Here is a 23,209-nt window from a genome sequence, read left to right as displayed (position 1 = left end):
GCCTGAACTCTGGGCCTGGGCGCTGTCCCTCAGCTCTTCAGCTCAAGGCTAGCACTCTATCACTTGAGCCACAGTGCCACTTCCAGCTTTTTTCTTTTTGCTTATGTGGTGCTGAGGAATTGAACCCAGGGCCTCAGGCATGCAAGGCAAGTGCTCTACCACCGAGCCACCTTCCCAGCCCTCTGTGAAACTCTTATCTCCAATAAAAAACCACCAGAAAACTGGATGTGGCGCTGTGACTCAAGTGGTAGAGGGCTCGCCTTCAGCTGAAGAGCTCTGGGACAGCACCCAGACCTAGAGTTCAAGCCTCAGGACCGTTCAAGCCTCAGGACCAGGAAAAAAGGAAAAAAAAAAGTGAAAGCGGAGGAATGGCTCCAGTAATAAAGTGCTAGTTTTGATCAGAAAAGCTAAGCAAGAGTAAAAGGTCTGAAAAAATTAAGAAGTTTTTGTTTTGTTTTTAATTTAGAAAGGTGTTACTGAAGATGGCTGGAACTGTATTTCTTGCCCTAGTGACTTAACTGCAGAAGGAAAATGCCAATGTCCCCCTGGACAAATTTTAGGTAAGATTACCTTTTTTTTTTTTTTAATAAAATGGTGGTGATTTTTTACTTGAGTTTGTTTTATAATGAACAGTAAATAGTTTGGTGACTTATAATATTATTTAAATTTTTTTACCCATACCTATACTGAAGCTTGGACTCAGGGACTCTCAGCTTTTTCCCCTCATTCCTGACAGAAATTAGATTTTAACTTAACAGGTCTTTAAATTTTTTTTGTAAAGGTAGTCATTCATATATTACTGAACAATTGGAAATTGGTATAACCTTTCGGGAGAACAAATTGACAACATTTACCAAATTTTAAAATTCAGGCCATCTTTGTTTAACAATTGCTCATCTAGAAATTTCTCATGCAGATATTTAATGGTAAGTCTGAAGAAGGGTATGCATACATAGGTTTTGAGGCTGCATTATTCCTAAAAAGATTATAAACAATGTAACAGTCTATCAAGAGGAGATAACTATGGTATATGTATACAGTGGCAGAGAATGCAGCCACAGAAAATAATGAGATAGCTTTCCACATCTTGCTGTAGAAAGAAATCCAAATTATGTTGAACAGAAAAGGAAGAGGCATTATTTATTCCTTTATCCACCAATATTTATTGAGTACTTGTAATTACGTATATGTTTATGTGCTTATATATGCATAACGTATTTCTGGATTCATAAGAAACTGGTAACAATCTTGCCTGTAGCATGAAGAACTGAGTGTAGAAGGGTAAGAGTGGAAAAAACCTTGAAATAGGTTCTGACCATATAGCCCAGGGTGACCTCAAACCTTGAATTCTCAATCCTCCTGCCACAGCCTTCTGTCTGCTAAGAATACAGGCATGTGCTACCAGTTATGACTATATCTCTCTTTTACATCTTTTCCACAGTATATTTATTTATTTATTTATTACTTATTTATTGTCAGTTGTGGGGCCTGAACTCTGGGCCTGGATGCTATCCCTCAGCTCTTCAGCTCAAGGCTAGTGCTCTACCACTTGAGCCACATTGCCACTTCTGGCTTTTTCTGCTTATGTGGTACTGAGGAATTGAACCTAGGGCCTCATGCATGCAAGGCAAGCACTCTTACCACTGAGCCACCTTTCCAGCCCTTCCACAGTATTTTATAGCATAGAGAAACTCTTTAGATATTCTGTTAGGTATTGATTGTTTTCTAACAAATAATGCCTCAATGAATATCTTTATACACATGTACAAGTATATCTGTAGGTTATATATCTGAAAAGGAAATTGTAATGCTGTATAGAATATTTGAATTTAAGATTTCAATAGGCATTATCAGAAGCCCCTCAAGTTGTAGCAGTCCCTAAAAATACTGTTTCCTCATCCAATCATGACAGTAGGAAATTTTTGAAGAAAAATGTTAATTGATTTGTTATTATGACTTGGAAATTTTTTTTTATTTCTTCATATGGGAATGGGGAATACTTTCCCTTTCTATACTTTTATTATAGTAATTGCTTGACATGCCTATTATGTAAACAATGTGCTTTGATAATTATTTTAATAATTATAAGTGAGTTTATTTAATATTTCTGAGTAAATAGAAGTTTATCTGTTTATTATGAGTTATATCTTAATTTTACTTCTCAATTGTTTTAGTGGAAAGAAATGTCAATGGAACATTGTTATCCCAAGCAACTTGTGAGCTTTGTGACAAAAGTGAAAATTCTTTCACAGAAGCAAACAGTTTAGGAAACAGGTTAGTAATACACTAGGAGCTGACTTTATTAGTGTCACCTTACATTTTTGTAATTTATTGTAAATATATATTAATATTGATTGATATTTGTTATCATCTTACATTTTTTGCATTTTGGAAAAGTATTTTCCATATCACTTGTTACTCATGATCCAAAGGAGGGTAGAGGTAAATATTAACATATGAAGAAGCTGAGGCCCAGAGCAGAAGGGAGGTTAAGGTTCAAATCTTGGTGAAGTTTATAGTTGTATGACATTAGTAGTTCAGTAAGTCCCAGTCCTTTGTGGAAATGTACCACCCACTTTGTGAAGAGTAATGACTAAAAAATAAATGGGTAGTCAGGCACTGGTGGCTTATGCCTGTAATCCTAGCTACAAAGGAAGCTGAGATCTGAGGATCATGGTTCAAAGCCAGCCCAAGCAGGAAACTCCATGAACCTCTTATCACCAATAAATTACTCAGAAAAGCCAGAAGTGGTGCTGTGGCTCAAGTGGTAGAGTGCTCACCTTGAGCAAAAGAAGCTCAGGCACAATGACCAGAGTTCAAGCCTTAGAATCCCCCCCACCAAAAAAAAAAAAAAAGCCGGTAAGTTCTTAGCACAATGTAACATTAGTCACTTAGCAAAAGTTATTTTTGTTTGTTATTATTTAGTTTTTATATAGCCTAAAGTATAATTACTCCCCAAATATGGTGCTGAACATTTCCTTTAGATATAATAATGTTACATAGAAATAGTAATATATAACGTTGTAACATATTATTTTACATAGTATCAACAGATTGACTTGAGTTGCAGCATCCAAAACTGCCTACTAAACCCGAGGTTTTTCTCTTGTAATACTTCCCAAGCCTAATATATGTAAGAATAGGTTTCAAGAGGGAATAATACTCATCTTTTTAGCTTATGATACCTTTTTACTTTGTGGCAGATAAAATAAGAAAAGTATATTTGAAGCTGGGTGCCAATGGCTCATGCCTGTAATCCTAACTACTCAGGAGGCCAAGATCTGAGGATTGTGGTTCAAACCCAGCAGGAATGTCCATAAGACTCTTATCTCTAATTAACCACCAGAAAACCTGAAGTGGTACTGTGACTCAAGTGGTAGAGTGCTAGCCTTGAGCTGAAGAGCTGAGGGACAGCACCTAGGCCCAGAGTTCACGCCCCATGACCGACAACAACAAAAAAGTATATTTGATGTAACTACCTGTAAAAATTGATTTAATTTATATGAGATTATTAGGCTCTTTTGTAACTTCATTGACTTTGCCATGGGTACCCTTCAGTATTATTCATTCTATATATTCCCATGAATATATTTGGGAAAATAATCCTACTATTGGTTAATTTTATTGTTTTATACAACACAAAAATGATATAAAAGTAAATCAGTGTTGCTATTTTGTTTAACAATATAGTGAATTAATCTGTTTTATTGGCATTTAGGAATACTAGTAGTTCTCAAATTATGTATATTATAATTTACTAACTTTAAAAAATTTTGTAGTACTGAGGACTGAACTCAGAGCATCATACTTGCTAGGCACATGCTCTACCACTTGAACCATGCTCCCATTCAAAATTATTTTTTTTAATGTCAAACAGGTGTGTCCGATGTGGTCCAACATTCATCAATACCAGCAAGTCCTGTGCATGTTTAGGACCAAACATTCTAGTAAGGATAATCACATTGCTAAAGTATATATTCTCATTTCAGTTACTTCTACCTTCCATAAATAGGTTTATCTTTTTTTTCCTTCCATATAAAGACAGGGGGATTGTGTTTCAGCACTGCAGGGAATTTTCATCAACGTATAATTTCAACAGTACGTCAAGGAAAGCTTGTAAGTATGCTTTACTATTTTGTTAAATCATGAAGACATTTTCTGCATTACTTTGGTTAATTTCAGGCTGAAATGCAAAGTATTTCTGTGTATATCACTTTGAAACAGAATTAACCTAAGAAATATTAGTCCTCCAGCTCAGCCTTATAATTTATAAGTATAGTGCTAGCTTGTCTATGCTCCTTGCTTTTCCAGTGAATTTCACTGTTTAAACTGAAAATATCAAATGTAGGTCCTATAAAAATTGCAATATAGGGCTGGGAAAGTGGCTCAGTGGTAGAGTGCTTGCCTAGCATGCATGAGGCCCTGGGTTTGATTCCTTAGCACCACATACACAGATAAAGCTGGAGGTGGTGCTGTGGCTCAAGTGGTAGAGTGCTAGCCTTGAGCAAAAAAAGTTCAGGGACAGTGTTCAGGCTCTTGAGTTCAAGCCCAGGACTGACCAAAACAAAACAATATATTATAGATTAGAACTCCACAGACTCTAGATTTTAACCCTGGATTTACCAATGATTAATTTTGTGTCCTTGGACTTTGGACTACTTACCATTTCTAAACTTGAGTTTATTATCTATAAATCAGATACTATACTTGCTTACACTGCAGTGCCTATAAGTGGCACCTAGAAGAAATTGTGACTCTTTTTATCCATTCATCCAGATTCCTTGTTTTATAGATGAGAGCACTGAGAACTGACAGAGCTTTTTCAGCAAACATGGTAACAAGGCTTAGGTCAAAAAAAGAAAAGTGGTTGAATTAGGTTGTTGCTTTCCTTCTTTCCTTTTCTCTCTCACTTCCTCCCTCTCTTCTTTTCCTTCCTTCCTTCCTTCCTTCCTTCCTTCCTTCCTTCCTTCCTTCCTTCCTTCCTTCCTTCCTCAATTCAGTCACTTCTACCCCCCATAAATAGGTTTATCTTTTTTTCCCTTCCATATTTTTCCCTTCAGCACTGCAGGGAATTTTCATCAACGTATGATTTTAACAGTATGTCTTTCTCTTTCCTTCCTCCCTCCCTCCCTCCCTCCCTCCCTCCCTTCCTTTTTGTGGTGCGATCAAACCCAGGACCTTGTGCATGCTAGGCAAGCATTCTATATACCTCAGCTCTGGGGTGTAAATGTATTGGAACTGCAGGGAATTTTCATCAACGTATGATTTTAACAGTATGTCTTTCTCTTTCCTTCCTCCCTCTCTCCCTCCCTCCCTCCCTCCCTTCCTTTTTGTGGTGCTGGTGATCAAACCCAGGACCTTGTGCATGCTAGGCAAGCATTCTATATACCTCAGCTCTGGGGTGTAAATGTATTGGAACTGAGGAGCTCACAAATCCTAGGCAGATCTTGGGGTAGTCAGCAGGGTAGTAGTATCATCAGTAAGGAAGTAGGAGTGATTGAGAAGAGTGTGAGACTACTGAGATGGTAGAATCTGGATCTTGATAAATTAAAAAAAGTCTCTTTCTTCAATGTAGTCTGGTGGGGGTGACAAACAAGTACCAAGTAGTTCCAGAAAGACAAAATACATACTAAAACAAGAGCTTACATAGAAAGCTCTGAGATCATCTGAAAATTGACTCCTCTATAATAAAATGCTTGTCTTCTGGGCATTCTTCCCCAGTCTTAGTGTGTGATTATCAAACTTGACTGTAGCTAATTTGCTTTCTTTTTCTTTTTCAAGTAATTCAAGTTGAATCACTTTGCTTTTCCTACATGGTCTGAGATGCCCAATCATTTAGAATCTTTTCCAGTGTGGTATAGATCCTTAGTCTTAGGTTTTTCCCAAGTATATCTAAATTCCTGGCTTTACAAGTCCTTCTGCCATTGCTTTTCCATTTTTATCATTGTTTAGATGAGTATCTTCAAGCTTTCTTCTATGCATTTATTAATCTCATAAGATGGAAATATTTACCTGAGAGATGAAAATAGTGCTTCCAATTTTTATTTTACATTTCTTTGATATGGTACCAAGTTACATATAATTTGATTGTGTATCTGTTCATGTCTAATTACTGTAATGTGTTTCTTAGTGTGTTTCATTTTTTTGTTTTTGTTTTTTGCTTTTTTTTCTAGAAAGATATATAGATTAAAGCAGTTATTCTTAGCCAGAGAATCTACAGCTCTATGTGTGTATGTGTGTATTACTAGGGTTTGAACTCAAAGCCTTGGTTTTGCTAAGCAAGTACTCTACCACTTGAGCCATTCTTTTTTGTTGTAATTTATTTTTCAGATAAGGTCTCACAGTTTTTGTCTGTGGCAGCCTCAGACAACTGCTTTTTACCTTAGACCTCCACCTCCCACATAACTGGGTTTACAGGCCTGTAAGTCTTTGTTTTATCCTGGAGAATCTGTTTGATTTCAGTTTGGAATGAAAGATGTTCCAACAGTGATTCTGATATCCTCTATTGCTTGAGAAGCACCTTTTGGAAGATTTTAAATGTTAATTACTCTGTAAAATATTCTATTTCTTAGAAATCATTCCTTAGAAATCATTTTTCTCAGATGTTATGTATCATCTTGAAAAGTATTTACAGGGGCTGGGAAGGTGGCTCTGTGGTAGAGTGCTTGCCTTGCATGCACAAGGCCCTAGGTTCAATTCCTCAGCACCACATAAGCAGAAAAAGACAGCAGTGGCGCTGTGGCTCAAGCAGTAGAGAACTAGCCTTGAGCTGAAGAGCTGAGGGACAGCGCCCAGGCCCAGAGTTCAGGCCCCATGACCTGCAAAAAAAAATTAATTAAAAAAAAGAAAAGTATAATAACTGTAGACAGCAAATGTTAACCACTCAGAATGTTCACTCAGTGTAACCAAATGTTAACCCAGTCAAAATTTGTTCTTTTCTTTCCTTTTTATTTTTTGCCATTTTTTTTTGCCATAAGTGAAATGGCATATGTGGTTGTTTTGAATTACAGCCATATTTTTTTCTTTTCATTTCATATGCAGTCCAGTCTGTAATAAATCATATTAATTAGACTTAATTCTTAAGGTTCCATTAGATTCTATTTTTCTACTGGCATTAAGAAAGATTCATTAGTCATTTTTCATTTAGCAATATACATATTAATGTAATCTAAACTGTAAAGTTGAGTCTTCCTTTGAACTTTAAACTTTATTTTTTCTTCACAGGGTATATCTTTAAATTCAGAATGGTTTGCAAAATATTTGCAATCAACCGCATCTGCATGTTCGGTAAGTCTGAATTTTTTTTTAATTTTAATTTTTATTTTTTGTGAACATACTGTACAGAGTAGTTACAATTACATGGGCAAGATAATGAGTACATTTCTTATCAAGCATTGCAGCCTCTTCCTATGTTTACCCTTCATATCCCAGCCTCCCTCCCCCCCCCCCAGCCTCCGCACCAAAGTTGTAGAGTTCGTTTTTGACATGACAACTTGTACTTCTCATAGTTGCATTGGGTCCACCTGTATCCTTAAACGACTTGTTTTTCCCCATCTCCTCCACAAATTATACCGACATCAAATTTAGTGAAAGCAGGGGTTATACTGTGGGGGAGGGACATACAAAGCTACAAGTCTGAATTTTTAAAAACACTCTTATTTTCTTTGAAGAATTGTGGTGCCATTTTCTACCCAGATAAAAATTCTCTCAGTTTTCTTTTATTGTACTGGAGATTGAAGCCAGGTCTTGGAGGGTTTTTTTCTTTTCTTTTCTTTTCTTTTTCTTTTTCTGTAGGCGTGTGTCTTAAACTCTGGGCCTGGGCACTGTCCTTCAGCTCAAGGCTAGAGCTCTACCACTTGAGCCACTTCTGGCTTTTTCTGTTTATGTGGTGCTGAGGAATTGAACCCAGGCCTCATGCATCTGAGGCAAGCACTTCACCACTGAACCACCTTCCCAGCCCCAGACCTGGAGATTTTTAAGCATATGCTTTACCACTTGAGCATCATTCTTAGCCTAAAAGTTTTCTCTCTTAAGTATATTATATTCTACATAGATAGGATATTTTATAGGAAAAATAAAGCCTTTCTGGTGGGCTAAAAGAGAGTATGTAAAGAAACAATTATTCATATTATACAAATAGACACCTCTAGGCTTATCTGGCAGCAGTTGACAGTTTGAGGAAAGTCACTTAGTAAACATTTGCCAATTAGTAAACATTTATTGATTCCTAGTGTATAGCAGGCCTTATTCTCCATCAGCTTAGATACTTCAGGAAAAAAAAACACAGAAAAATGAATTCCACATAGAGTTAGTAGTCTTAAGTGTCAAATTGCCCTAAGTTCTTGGAAGACAATTAATCAGGGTAACGAACATAAAAAAAAAAAAGAGTATAGGCATGCTGTTTTTAGGTAGGGGTGGTCAGGACAGGCATGTATTATGAGCAAAGACCTAAAAGTGAAATGAACCATGGAAATGTGTAGGGGAAGAATGGTCTTAGCAGACACCACAGCAGGACCAAAGGTGACAGAGCAAGAGTTCAGTCTGCTTCAGCAGACTGAATAAGGCAAGTGAAAAGTGATGAGTACAGAAGTGTAGCAAGTGGCTCTGGGAAGGATCGGGGGTTTTTCCTCTGAAAACAGAATTTGTGTGCAAAGGAAGACATGATCTTACTTCAGGTTTGAAAGTATTGCTATACATGGAGAACAGATTTTGTTGGGGTGTGGACATAGCAGTTTCCATTGTTGAGAATATTGTTTTAATAATCTGAGTGAGGGAGAATAGAACTGTGAACAAAATGGTACCATAGAAATGAATGAAGTGGCTATCTTCATAGTTAGAAAATGGAGCCAATAGGATTTACAGGTGAATTGGATAAAGAGAGGAAAAGAAGTTAGTTCACTCTAAAGTTTTTGTTTTGTTTTGTTTTGTTTTGTTTGTGTGTGTTTTTTTTGGGGGGGTCTAGTCGTGGGGCCTGAACTCTGGGCCTGGGCGCCGTCCCTCAGATCTTCAGCTCAAGGCTAGCGCTCTACCACTTGAGCCACAGCGCCATTTCCAGCTTATTTTTCTTTTTGCTTATGTGGTGCTGAGGAATTGAACCCAGGGCCTCAGGCATATGAGGCAAGCCCTCTACCACTGAGCCACCTTCCCAGCCCTACTCTAAAGTTTTGGACAGTTGCATTTTCCTGGTAGGGAAAGTTGAGAGAAGTTGAGAGGTTAACACACCCAGTTTGATCTTGTTTGGTTGTTCATAAAACAAAGTACTTATAGAAAATTAATTTGATTATATCTGTCAAATCAAATATGCAAACTCTACTCTTCTTTGAGATGTAAATATTCTACCTAATAGGGTTTTTTTTTGTTTTTTTGTTTTGTTTTTTGTTTTTTCCAGGGCTGAGGACCGAACCCAGGGCCTTGCATGTGCCGGGTGGGTGGGCGCCCTTCCGCTGGGCTAAACCCCCAGCCCCTCTACCTAATAGCTTTTTTAATTCTCATGTTTTATATATATATATATATATATATATATATATATATTTTTTTTTTTTTTTTTTAGTTGTTCATGGGGCTTGAACTCTGGGCCTGAGCACTGTGTCTCAGCAGTTGTGCTCAAGGCTAGTGCTCTACCACTTGAGCCACAGCACCACTTTTCTGGTGGTTAATTGGAGGCTTTCCTGCCTGGGCTAGCTTTGAACCATGATCCTCAGATTTCAACCTCCTGAGTAACTAGGATTACAGGCATGATCTACTGGTGCCAAGCTCATGTTCTAAATTTTACTAAATTCTTTCAGTTACTTGTCTTTGTATTTTAGCCTAAAAATGTATAATTAAAGTACTTATGCCTTTTGCCTATATGGAGCATTTCTTTTCTACCAAAGCTACTGGCATGGTATTTGAAAGCAAGAAAATAAAAAAAGAATTAATACAATGAATAAAATTAAAATTAGCTTATTTTTCATATCAACTCTTGATTATACGATTAATATCATGTTATGTTTCTTTGCCATTGTTGTTTTGTAGATGTATGCCAACCTAACATCTTGTCAGGCTCTCGGAAATATTTGTGTGATGAACATGAATTCTTATGATGCTACTACATTTGATGCATGCCGAGTATTTCAATATATCTTTGAAAATACTGCTGGATTAAGTACTGTTCATTCGATTCCATTTTGGTGAGGATATTTTGGGATAACTGCCATTTGAATAAAATGCAGCACAGTTACTTTTATGAAGATTAATAATAAGAGATATTTCTCATATTAAATGTAATTGTTTTTAGGAGACAGAATCTTCCATGGCTGTTTTATGGAGACAAGCTTGGATTAGCACCTCAAGTACTCAGTACTACCCCTCTTCCTAGAAATTTCAGTTTTAAAGAACAAAACCAGGTACGAGTCTCTAAATCAGTAAATAATAGCTACATTTTGATTTGCAACTTCCAAAACTAATAAAGTTATTAATCACAATTCTTAAGTTTTTAAGGTTATTTTAAAAAATTAGATACAAAACTATAGGTATCAGCTGTTTATAAGAACTAAAGAGCAGATAGCTATCTTTCTGAAGTATATAGTTAGCTCTGGGTTATTGGATTGTAGCAGCAAGTAGTAAGTTGTGGAATAGAGATGAGAACTTCCACCACCAAATACAAAATTATCTCTATTCTTAATTTTAAGAAATATTTCCTAACATTTCATGAGTCTCTGTGATATGACCCAGCACTTTATAGGCTATAATCCACCTCCCACCTTTTACTGTGGGGATTATACCAGGGTCTTGTGCTCGTTAATTGAACACTTTACCACTAAGCCATGTCCTCAGCTCTTTTCCTTTTTTAGTTTGTTGTTGAGATAAGGTCTCACACTAACTTTGGTGGCTGATCTCAAATGTTATTCTTCCTTTCTCACTACCTCCCAAGTAGTTTGTATTACAAGCATGAGCCACCATGCTGAGCCCTACTTCTACCCTTTAAACTTGCCAGAATGCAGGAATGATATTTTTCCCCACATTCAAACCTCTCTATTTAATAAGTTTGAAAGGAAATTTCTGTCCCTAATACTGTCTCTCAATTCTGAAGTAATAATTTTTAAGTTAAAAAAGTACAGTTTTCTTAGGTGTGAAAATAATTGAATTTATTTTTCAATTTAAAAAAGTAAAAATAAAAATATCTTACATAATGTTGCTTTTAAATGGACTATTTTATTGTTGTTTTTCTTTAATCAGAACACAAAACTGAAGTTTGTTGCTGCTTCCTATGATATAAGAGGAAATTTTCTCAAGTGGCAAAGTTTAGAAGGAGGTATTTTACAGGTGAGCATGGTTCTAGCTAAAGAATTACTAATACTTTTTAATTATGCCCCATGCAAACACAAAGTGTAAAGACTAGATAATTGCTAGCATCTCAATTACAAACCACTGGTATTTTTTTTTCTGATCCCTTAAATAGGAATTTCTTAAACCTTTTTTTTTTAAGTTTTTACTGTAAATATAACACAGATATTTCCCTTAGCTTTCCTAGCCTTACTACATTATGTAAGTGTTAGAGCATATATCCATGTGGGATCTAGAAAACTCTTGACTCTAAGCAAAGAAAATGTTTGTAAGAAATATTTATCACTTGTATTCTTTTGCTAAAGCTTTGTCCAGATACAGAGACAAGACTAAATGCTGCTTATTCTTTTGGAACAACCTATCAACAAAATGTAAGTTTGAACTACAGTGGACAATCTGCATTTTGTCTTTATTTTTGAAAATATATCAGCAACAATTAGAATGGCATATGAAATTTTGAACTCCAGTGAACTCAGTAGGGAAGAAACTATATTATTAATATAGTTTATTATTATTTGTTCACAGAAAACACTAATTTAATCAGGAAGAAGAGAGTTCCTTGTCATCCATAGGGTCTTAAACATCCTCAGGTTCTCATAATCAATTATTTATCTACTCTTTTTAGTATTACAGGTCTTGAAAAGTAATGATACTTTTGAATACTTTGAATAGTTAAAAACATGACCTTATTTTTAGTATCTTCACTCTAACCCCCAATAACAAATGAAAAGGCATCTTTTTCTCTCCCTCTTATTTTCCCCCTTCCTTTCTTCTTTTTGCATGACTTTTCATTTTGGAATTCAAATATAAAGAAATATTGTTATCCATTAAACATCTGAAAGACATGTAGTAGTGAATAAAAATGTTTTCTTGATAAAATACCACATATACATATATAGAACAAAACCACAACCTAAAATACCATCATGCAAACCACTTGAAGAAAATAAATAACTTTTTTAACAGTGGTTGTCTTGGGTGGCTTTATTTAGGATTATTTTTGTTTTATAGTTTCTACAATTTTGTCATGAAAATGAACTAACTTTTTTTGTTAGAAATAGCTTATATGTTACTTTTTCATTTTATAAAAGAACTGTTATTGTATGTTTATATGGGCTAGGAGAATCAATACTTGTTAAGTACCCAATATAGTGTACATTGTCCCATTTGATTCATAAAATATCTATGTGAGATTCTCATCTGTTCTTCACAGATAATGAAATGGTGCTCAGTAAGATTAGATAATTTGTGCAGTCTTGCATCAGATAAATTGTAAAGTAAATATTCTGTTAGGTTTGAAACCATGGTAATTACATATAACCTGGCCTCGGGTTCATAGCCTAGTAGGCAAAACAGCTGTATTGGCAAATATAAAAATTTGCAGGGCTGAGAATGTGGTAGAGAGCTCGACTTGCATGCATGGGGCCCTGAGTTTGATTCCTCATCACCACATAAGCAGAAAAGGCCAGAAATGGCACTGTGGCTCAAGTGGTAGAGCGCTAACCTTGAGCTGAAGAGCTGAAGGATAGTACCCATGCCCAGAGTTCAAGCCCCACTACTGACGGAAAAAAAAAATTGTGCCATGGATATGTATAAGATACCAATTCTCAGGTAAATATACAAAGGCTCATAGAGTTAAGTGATTCTTGGGCTTCTATAATGACTATTATAGAGTTCTGCATTAAACAGAACTCAGCCTATAAGGAAATGTCAGGCAGAATCTGCATTTACAACATCAGAGAAAGAATGGTATAGCATAATTGGGAACTGCAGTAGATTACTCTGAATACATGGCCATAGATTTGTAGAAAGCAGTGGAGAATAGTTTAGCTCTGCTAAAGGGAATCAAGTCATTGACATTATTGTCCATCAAAAGAACTGAAATTTTATTCCATTGGACAATAATGGTTTTAAAACCTCTCCACTGATGTGCATTTAATATTGGGAATGAAGGTTTATCTTCTCCATATGTGCTCTAGAGGTCAAGATCAGAGCAATTCTATACTGTTACAGTTTGAGGGCATTGGGTTTTTTTCCCCTTCAAAAAGAATCATATTTACGAATTCATGTTTTAGAAGTCACACATAGATATACTTTATTTTGAAAACCTGAAATTTCAAATATAATAAGTAGGCTTTTTAAAAGTTGTGATGCTTTTATTTTTAATTTTATTTTCCAGTGTGAGATTCCTATGTCTAAGATCTTAAATGACTTTCCCACTCCTATATTTTATGATATTTACCTTGAATATACTGATGAAAATCAACAACAAAATATTTGGGCCGTGCCTGTGTTAAATCTAAATCTGAAATACAACTCAATGTTTGTGAACCAAGGTAAGACATCTCACATACTATACTTTATTTGATCACAAATCAGTAAATAAATCAACTGCATAATTTAATAAACCACTAACTGAAGGTTGCAGATTCTTTTTTTTTTTTTTTGTCAGTTGTGAGGCTTGAAATTTAGGCCTAGGTGCTGTCCCTCAGCTCTTCAGCTCAAGACTAGTGCTCTACCACTTGAGCCACAGTGCCACTTCCAGTTTTCTGAGTGGTTTATTGGAGATAAGAGTCTCACTGACTCAGATCTCAGCCTCCTGAGTAACTAGGATTTCAGGTGTGAGCCACTGGTACCAGGCCAAAATGAGGCTTTTTCTTTCTTTTTTTTTTTTTTTTGCCAGTCCTGTGGCTTGAACTCAGGGGCCTGGGCACTGGTGCTGAGCTTCTTTTGCTCAAGGCTAGCACTCTACCACTTGAGACATTTGGCTTTTTCTGTTTATGTGGTACTGAGGAATTGAACCCAGGGCTTCATGAATGCAAGGCAAGCACTCTATCACTAAGCCACATTCCCAGCTCGAGGCTTTTTCTTCAAGCTGTTCTTAATCTGCTTTTTGGACTAATTAATTTCTTTTCTTTTTTTTTTTTTTGTCTATGGGGCTTGAACTCTGGGCCTGGGCGCTGTCCCTCAGCTCTTCTAGTGGTCTATTGGAGCTAGGAGTCTCACGGTCTTTCCTGCCGGGGCTGGCTTTGAACCGCGATTCACAGATCTCAGCCTCCTGAGTAGCTAGGATTACAGGTGTGAGCCACCGGCGCCTGGCTAATTAATTTCTTTCATTGTTATCCATGCTATAAAATCCAATTGATTAAAAAATTCAAACATTTAGAAGACATTCAAGTGAGATAAAGTTGTCAATAATTTCTTATAACAGTAGCTTTTGTTTTTTGATCTTAAATGTGATCTGCCAATTCTAGAGTATTTTTTAATGCAATCTTCTTTTTCTCTTTTTATAATAAAAGATAGCAGTCCTAACAAGTGGCTTCTTACTCGGCGCATTTTCTTAGTGGATGCAGTGAGTGGACGAGAAAATGACCTAGGGAATCAGCCAAAAGTAGTTCGAATTGCTACCCAAATATCACTGAGGTAAACCAATGTCTAATGACTAAATTAAGTTTGAAGTGTATGGGAAAATATCATAACGGAAATGGAAAATGTTTTTCAGTAATTATCAGATAAAAACAGAGACAATTGAATTGGAATAATACATATCCTTATCTTAGGTATTTCTAGAATGGTACAGACCAATAAAGGTGAAAACCCAATGGGGAAAAGGTGTTATGACAGAAAAACATGTAGAGTTAGTTAGGTCATACTTCATGTAGACCTAACTACATGTATTAATAAGAAGAAGCTGGGTACCAGTGGCTCACACCTATAATCCTAGCTACTCAGGAGGCTGATATCTGAGAATTATAGTTCCAAGCCAGCCTGGGCAGGGAAGTCTGTGAGACTCTTATCTCAAATTAACCACAAAAGGCGGAAGTGGAGCTGTGGCTCAAGTGGTAGAGAGCACTAGTCTTGAGCACAAAAGTTCAGTGATAGTATCCAGGCCCTGATTTCAAGCCTTAGTACTGGCACCAAAAACAAAACAAAAAATAAACAAACAAAAAAGGAAGAGAAGGTAAATACCAGTGAGCTGAAGTGTGTATCTTAATATGAGCCTTCTGGATGATTGTTAGCAGTTCAGTCTCCCATTCTCATTTCCTTTCATGGCTATTGTTCTAGGTTGACCCAGGTTAATTAGCAATACAGTACTTCCCTACATCCTTTCTTAGGATACTTTTAACTGTGATGCAATCTTAGAGTAGAAGCCCAGGCTCTCTTGTCTTTTCCAGTGTAAAATTTCTCTCACTGAATCATAACTGATTCTCACTCTAGTATATTATGGTGTATACTGTGAATATCCTTAGGAAAAGCAATTTAGATTGATATATATGTATGTATGTGTTTGTGTGTGTGTGTTTGTGTGTATAGAACTTTAAAGCACTTCAATAGACACTTTTCTTTTTTTCACTGTTACTTTGACTCAAAAGTTACCTTATGAGATAAGCATAGCTTCATCATGTGTCCAACTGAAATCCAAATGTACTGTGGTTTTAATATTTCCTCATTCTGTTAGTGTAGTATCTCTAATAAAAATGAAATAAAGTCTAGTCAAGCTTGACTTGTTCTTGATGAAACCATGCCAGCACTTTCTGTTTTGAGTTCACTTACTATATAGTACTGAGGGAATATATTTGGTAAAATGTACTCTGCTTTGTACCTCAATTGGTACTAGATGTGACACTTTTTTTTTTTAAGAATCTTATATGAAAGTCAGGATATTATCTGCCTTTCTAATGGCTTCATGTACCACTACTCTTCAAGGATGGTTTACAATGTTTCAGTAATTTCCTTTGTAAGTTTTATTAGACCTGGACCCAAAAAATTCTCTTTGTGTTTTGGGTTGGTATTTTTTTTCTGTTTTGTTGTTGTTGTTGTTTTGATAAGGACAAATACTCTAATACTGAACTAAACACATTCCTCAAAAGAGTTTCTAATTGATCTCAGAGAATATACTTTAATATTAAAGTTTTGACCACTTAACATTAGGTAATATTGTTATATTTAATCTTTTCTAGGTCTTATTCACTGGTTAGTTCTGAGATCATCATGACAACCTATATTGCATGTAAAAGAAATGATAAATTATGCTTACAGGCCTAGATACATTCATAATTGTATTTTCTTGTAAATAGCATCTACCTTGTACCCAACACAAAAAATGGAAACATATACCCTCCCTTAATCACCATTGCCTACAGTGACATTGACATCAGAGATCCTAATAGCCAGTCTGTGAAGGTGAGTTCTTTACTAATCAGTGCCCTTCTAAGTGTAAACATAATGCTGATGTAGTTTACATAATAGTCAAACAACAATGTTTTTTTAAGTTTTTAGCAAACCCTATTGTCAAGTCTTACTAGTTTTAACTACTAATGGTAAAAGGTGAATTCTTATGGCTCCTCAGAATAATAATACAAGAATGAATCAAACTTTTCAGTACAAGACTCACAAGTAGTTGAACATCTCTGTTAGAGACCAGGGCATGATAAGATATGCAACATCTGTTCCTGTCCTTTCTGGAACACTTTGCCTTTTGTCTTCTTGCATAAGTAAACCAGACACAAAAGATTTATTTTTTGGGGGGGGGTTCCAGTCATGGAGCCTGAACTCTGGGCCTGGGCGCTGTCCCTCAGCTCTTCAGCTCAAGGCTAGCGCTCTACCACTTGAGCCACAGCGCCACTTCTGGCTTTTTGCTTATGTGGTGCTGAGGAATCGAACCCAGGGCCTCATGCATGCAAGGCAAGCACTTTACCACTGAGCCGCCACCTTCCCAGCGCACAAAAGATTTATAAATGGGCATATGTGTGTTCACCAATCTAAAACCCATTGAGTAGGGATACACTTAACATGCAGAAGGAGATTAAAACCACAAGCTTTATAGTTAGTAGTGTTAAAGTAAATAATGAGAATAAAGTTTGGACTTGCAGCCTCAATTCACTACAACATAGAAGGGCTTCCATGCCTGGGAGGGCATGTATACACCAGAGAGACACTTTGTACCTCCTAAAGGCTGATCCCGAATGAGCATGGAAAGGTCTTAGCTATGCACACTTAGTTCTTTCTCTCAATTTCACAAGTCCCATAATGCTTTGAGGAAGGTTAAGTGAGAAAGACATCCATCTACAAATTTATTTTTTATATTAAAAGTATGTATATGTTATATAATTTCAGTAAGGCTAATTTGTTTTCTTTTAAATATCAGCTTTCTTTCTCAGTCAAATATGAAATGAATCAAGGAGAAGCCTATGTCCAGACAGATGTGAGTATATATTAATCTTTTAAAATGTTTACATTATTTTTCATTAAGGCATAATTCCATATAACTAATTGAAGCTAATAAAAAGATACATAACTTTAGATACACAGAAAGTTGTCAAAGTATATATTTGCCATATACTCTTGCTCTGACCAACACTAATACTGACATTTTATATATCATATATATATCATATATCATACTATATGATAATCATACAGTGATTGTAATCAAGAAATTAATATTGCCAGGTAGCAGTGGCTTATGCCTATAATCCTAGCTACTCAGGAGGCTGAGCAATGAAGATAAAGGCTTGAAGCTAGCCTAGCCCTTTACCTCTAATTAGCCAGCAAGAAGCCAGAAGAAGGCTGTAGCTCAAATGGTAGAGCCCTGTCCTTGAGTGAAAAAGTAAGGGATGGAGTTGAAGCTCTGAGTTCACATACACAAAAAAAGAACCAGGCACTGGTGGCCTATGCTTGTAACCTTAGCTACTGAGGAGGCTAAGACCTAAAAGGCAACCCAGGCAGGAAAATCTGTGAGACTGTAACCTCCAATTAAGTGCCCAAGAAAGCTGGAAGTGAAACTGTGGCTCAAGTGGTAGAGCATTAGACTTGAGGAAAAAAGCTCAGATACAACTGTCACCAAGGCCCTGAGTTCAATCCCCAGACTGGCAAGCACACACACACACACACACACACACACACACACACATACACACACACGCACACACACATATCGAAGTACTTCAGTAGACCCTTGATGTTATTATTTATTAGTGGTGATAATTTTGTTACTATGGCTAAGATAGTTTCTGCAAGGTTCTTATCCATATTATTCCATTTGTAATTAACAATCATCTCATGAGATACTTTGAAATTATGCAAATATCCTGCTTATTATTTTGCCTTCTAATTTTAGCATCCATTAATGAACTTTCCCTGCAGAAAGTATTATGTGATATTTGCCTGATCATGTTTTTAAGTTTTCCTAATTCCACTTATATTTATGAATTGAAATGTCATTGCTTTCCCATTGCCCATTTAATTTATTTATTCAGTTATTTCTTTAAAGTAGTATATACATGTTGATATTTATTTTTTTATTAATAAGGTTTTTTTTTTGTCGGTCATGGGGCTTGAACTCTGGACTTGGGCACTGTGATCTTCAGCTCAAGGCGAGCGCTCTACCACTTGAGCCACAGTACCACTTCCTGTAGATATTTATTTTAGGTGATTATAATCAATTACTGTTCATTTTCTTGCTCAAATTTCCTCAGATTTGGCCAGTGAAACTCTACCATGGATCCTGTGGCCTTACAACTGTCCCCAACTGTGCCATTCTTTGAACACTTGTTTTCTCTCTTTTGTGCTGGTACTCAGGGCCTGGGTGCAGTCCCTGAGCTTTTTTGCTCAATGCTAGTACACTGCACTTGAACCACAGCTCTGGATTTTTGCTGGTTAATTTGGAGGTAAGACCCTCTAATTTGTTCAGCCCATTTGGCTTCAAACATCGATCTCAGCCTACTGAGTAGCTAAGATTACAGGAACAGACCACCAACACAAGCACTTCTTCCTTTTTTTGTGTGTTGGCCGAGGAGCTTGAACTCTGGGCCAGGGCACTGTCCCTCAGCTGTTTAGCTCAAGTCTAGCGCTCTACTACTTGAGCCACTGCGCCACTTCTGGTTTTCTGGTGGTTTATTGGAGATAAGAATTTCATGGACTTTCCTGCCCGGGCTGACTTTGAACTATGATCTCAGATCTCAGCCTGCTGAACAGCTAGAATTACAGGCGTGAGCCACCAGGGCCCAGCATGCACTTCTTACTTTTTATTTACAGTATTTTTAAATACTGATGAGAGGGATTATACTAATTCTAATTTTTTTTCCTTTTTTTTAGATTGCTTTGGGTGTGTTAGGTGGACTAGCTGTGTTATCATCTCTTTTGAAGACAGCAGGGTGGAAGAGGCGCATTGGAAGTCCTATAATTGATTTACAGGTATCACAGGAATTTAAAAAATAACTTGTATTTTATAAAAATTACTTTGGACCCTTTTCAAAAGATATAGAAGATGAGTAAGAAAGTTGCTTTACCTTTCTTTGAGTTGTAAATTAAATTGCATAGGTATTGCTAAATCATAGTATACATACATACACACCTCATTTTCTTCCCATTGTGTTATATGCCAGTCTACATTCCCACGGAGATACATTCTAGTTTTTGCCCATCTTTTTTTTTTTTTTTTTTTTTTGGGTCCGGTCGTGGGGCCTGAACTCTGGGCCTGGGCGCTGTCCTTCAGCTCTTCAGCTCAAGGCTAACGCTCTACCACTTGAGCCACAGCGCCACTTCCGGCTTTTTCTGCTTATGTGGTGCTGAGGAATCGAACCCAGGGCCTCGAGCATGCAAGGCAAGTGCTCTACCACTGAGCCACCTTCCCAGCCCCAGTTTTTGCCCATCTTAACACGTGATGTTTTGCCAACCTTTTCATTTTTTTCCAGGCTAATAGTCATTATACCACTGTTGATTTTACTGTCTCTTATTATTCTTTGTATTTTTATATGTGTGTGTATTTTTTTTTTTTTGGTGTCTGTTTTGGGGCTTAAACTCAGGGTCTGAGTGTTGTCTCTGACCTTTTTTGAGCAAGATTAGCATTACCACTTGAGCCACAGATCAACTGCCAGCTTCTGAGTGGTTAATTGGAGATAAGAGTCTTACTTTTAATTACTCAGTTCTCAGCTCTTAGCCCCAGGAATAGCTAGAATTACAAGCATGAGCCACTGCTCATATACTTTTTTTTTTCTAGTCAGGGGGTTGAATTCAGGACCTAGGTGCTGTCCCTGAGCTCTTTTGAACAAGCCTAGTAGTACTCTACCATTTTGAGCCACAGCTCTACCATTTTGAGCCACTACTTCTAGTTTTCTGGTGGTTAATTGGAGATAAGAGTCTCACAGCTTCTCATGCCTAGGCTGGCTTTGAACTGCAATCCTCCTGAGTAGTTAGGATTACAGGCATGAGCCACCAGTCCCTGGCTTCTTCGTATCTTTCAATCACTTGAGTTTTTCTTTGTGTGAATTGCCTATTTAGACCCCTTATCTGTTTTATTCAGTTAGGCTTATAGTTTTTCTTGTTTATATGAAAGACTTAATAAATATTAATAATAAACTTAATAAATATTAATCCCTTTTTGGTTTTAGATGCTTTTTTCCCAAGATATTATTTTCTCCAATTACCTGTTATCCATGTGGCCCTTTATCGATAAAATTTGATTATTGTCACATTTCAAATTTGTGTCACAAATTTGACACATTTAATTTTGATATTATCATGCCTATTTTTTCTTTTATTATCGTATCTGATTTTACTGTCTTATTAAGGAAAATTTTCCTATCTTAATACCCCCAAAATATTCCAAGTTCATTGTAATGATTTTGGTGGCTCTCTACCACCTGAGACCTCTCTACCACCCTGAAAAATAGAATCTTTTTGTTTTTATTCTGCTGGTCTAGACTGAAATCCACCTATGTATACTTCCTGCATAGCTGGGATGATGGGATAACATGTTGTAAGTGCTTGCCCAGCTTAAAAAAAAAATCATTGTTTTTATAAAGGTGATATACAGAGGGGTTATAGTTACATAAGTCAGGTAAAGAGCACATTTCTTTTTGGACAGTGTCACCCTTTCCTCATTCCCATGCCCGGTTTTATATTGCTTAAGATAGGATCTTACAAAGTCTCTTGCCTAAGCTAACCTCAAAGTGTAATCCTCCTGAGTATTTAGAATTACAGGTGTGTGCCACCATGCCCAACTCATTATTTAGTCTTTTTAAATTAAAAACAAAATATGCCTAGCCATGTTCCAGGGAATATTAAAAGTTTTATGTATATAATTCATTTAATTCTTTCAATAGTGCTATGAAGCTATGTATTAATGATATTACTACCATCTTATACATGCTGAAATAAGATAGAGGTTAAATTTTCTATTCAGCTTTTTCCAACAAAAGTTACTATTTGCACTTTACTGATGAAAATCATGAGAAAGGCTATGTGGTAACTTCTTTAACAAGGGTATCTTAACTTCAAAGCCATGTGCTAAGGAATTGGAGCAGGAGGGTTTGATTTGATGTTTGAAATAGTCAGGAAAAGCTCTCCAAAAAATTGAAATGTATGCTGAATTATTGTTCCCTAATAGTCACTGAGGACCTACTGTCTGAGGGCCTGGCACTCTATCAGAAAGCAAACACATCTCTGAGGTCTGTGCCCTCAGGGATCATGAGAGTTTGCCTGAGATAGAAAGGGAAAAATAATGCTCCTTTCATCTCCAAAGTATTTGAGATTTAAATATAGAGTAATTAATCACTGAGTGGTTACAATTAGTGAAAGAGCTAAATAAAAAGCTAATTTGGGTCCACATTGTAAAGGACCTCATGGCTTAAGAATTTATATTTAAAATGAAGAGAGTTATTGTATATTTTTAAGAAAGGAAGTAACATAATCCAATTTTAATTTTAGAAAACCAAGTCTGGTGTAAATGTGAATGATAGATGTAGTGCAGATATCCACCAAAAGAAAATTTGACCCTCCCCCACAGTATAACCCCTGCTTTCACTGTATTTCATGTCGGTATAAGTTATGGAGGGGAGGGGGAAAACAAATCGTTTAAATAGGGATACAGGTAGACCCATTGCAACAATGAGATGTACAAGTCGGTATGTCGAAAACAAACTTTACAACTTTGGTGTGGTGGGGGGAGTATTGAGGGGGGGCGGGGGGAGGATGGGGAGGGATGGGAAGGGGAAACAAAGGAGGAGGCTACAATGCTTGATAAGAAATGTACTCATTATCTTGCCCATGTAATTGTAACCCCTCTGTACAGTATTTCCACAATAAAAATAAATAAATAAAAATAAAAAAAAGAAAATTTGAAAGCAGTTTCCACTTTCTTAGTGAAAGATTAGAAGGGTGAAAGGAGACTACTGGGAACAGAATGAAAAGTAAGGATCCAAAAGGTATGTGCAGGAGAGGACTCGGTCCATATAATTTATGATACATAGATTCATAAAGAAGGCTTTAGGCTTGAGAAAATTAGTGGACAAATATTATTAAAAGTATTATTACTTGGAAAAATGGTAAATGGATGGAGTCTAATCATTATAATTCTTTTTAACTTGCAGGCAGTGATGAAATTCTTGATGTACTATGCTGGTGATCTGGCCAATGTGTTTTTTATCATCACAGTGGGAACAGGTCTTTATTGGCTTATTTTCTTCAAAGTGAGTGAGTTTCTAAATTTAACCTAAATGACAATGTCTGAATAACTGGCAAACTCTATTTATGAGAGAACTATCTTTTTCAGTTCAACATATCAATTTATTAGTACAGTGCATCTTGATCAGTAATAATAAATAGTTCTTGATCATATTACCCCTTTCGTCATTCTCCCCCATCTCTCCCAAGCCCACACATACCCTCAAGGTTACCTATTTTCACATGTGTACATTGAATATTATGGCTGTGTTCACTCACCCATTCTCTCTCCATTCATCTGCCCTCATTGCCCCTTGTCCCTTCCCTCCATCTAGACAACATATGTTTCATCTTCCTGGTATTCATTATGTTGAACTGTAAGTTAGTTGTTTATACTTTAGGCAGTATATTTATGTGTATATGCATATGACCCTGTATG

The 23,209-nt window shown here is 36.4% G+C and overlaps 1 protein-coding gene across 2 annotated transcripts in view; it reads left to right on the top strand.

The window, feature by feature from the left end:
- Positions 1–23,209, top strand: part of Tmem67 (transmembrane protein 67) — a 52,268-nt gene that overhangs the window by 13,793 nt on the left and 15,266 nt on the right. For both annotated transcript variants that reach the window (XM_013012591.1, XM_013012590.1), the window contains 15 exons: positions 467–560; positions 2,175–2,274; positions 3,878–3,947; positions 4,042–4,116; positions 7,225–7,287; positions 10,015–10,169; positions 10,277–10,385; positions 11,218–11,304; positions 11,631–11,696; positions 13,505–13,661; positions 14,625–14,748; positions 16,404–16,509; positions 17,474–17,530; positions 19,423–19,521; positions 22,698–22,796. In XM_013012591.1, the coding sequence (XP_012868045.1) occupies positions 467–560; positions 2,175–2,274; positions 3,878–3,947; positions 4,042–4,116; positions 7,225–7,287; positions 10,015–10,169; positions 10,277–10,385; positions 11,218–11,304; positions 11,631–11,696; positions 13,505–13,661; positions 14,625–14,748; positions 16,404–16,509; positions 17,474–17,530; positions 19,423–19,521; positions 22,698–22,796 (1,461 nt within the window). The remainder of the gene's footprint in view (positions 1–466; positions 561–2,174; positions 2,275–3,877; positions 3,948–4,041; positions 4,117–7,224; positions 7,288–10,014; positions 10,170–10,276; positions 10,386–11,217; positions 11,305–11,630; positions 11,697–13,504; positions 13,662–14,624; positions 14,749–16,403; positions 16,510–17,473; positions 17,531–19,422; positions 19,522–22,697; positions 22,797–23,209) is intronic.

This window comes from Dipodomys ordii, unplaced genomic scaffold (genome assembly GCF_000151885.1).
Source record: "Dipodomys ordii isolate 6190 unplaced genomic scaffold, Dord_2.0 Scaffold17, whole genome shotgun sequence".
Taxonomy (NCBI): Eukaryota; Metazoa; Chordata; class Mammalia; order Rodentia; family Heteromyidae; genus Dipodomys; species Dipodomys ordii.
The sequence above is the reverse complement of the archived record's forward strand: the minus strand, read 5'-3'. Positions and strand labels throughout refer to the sequence as shown.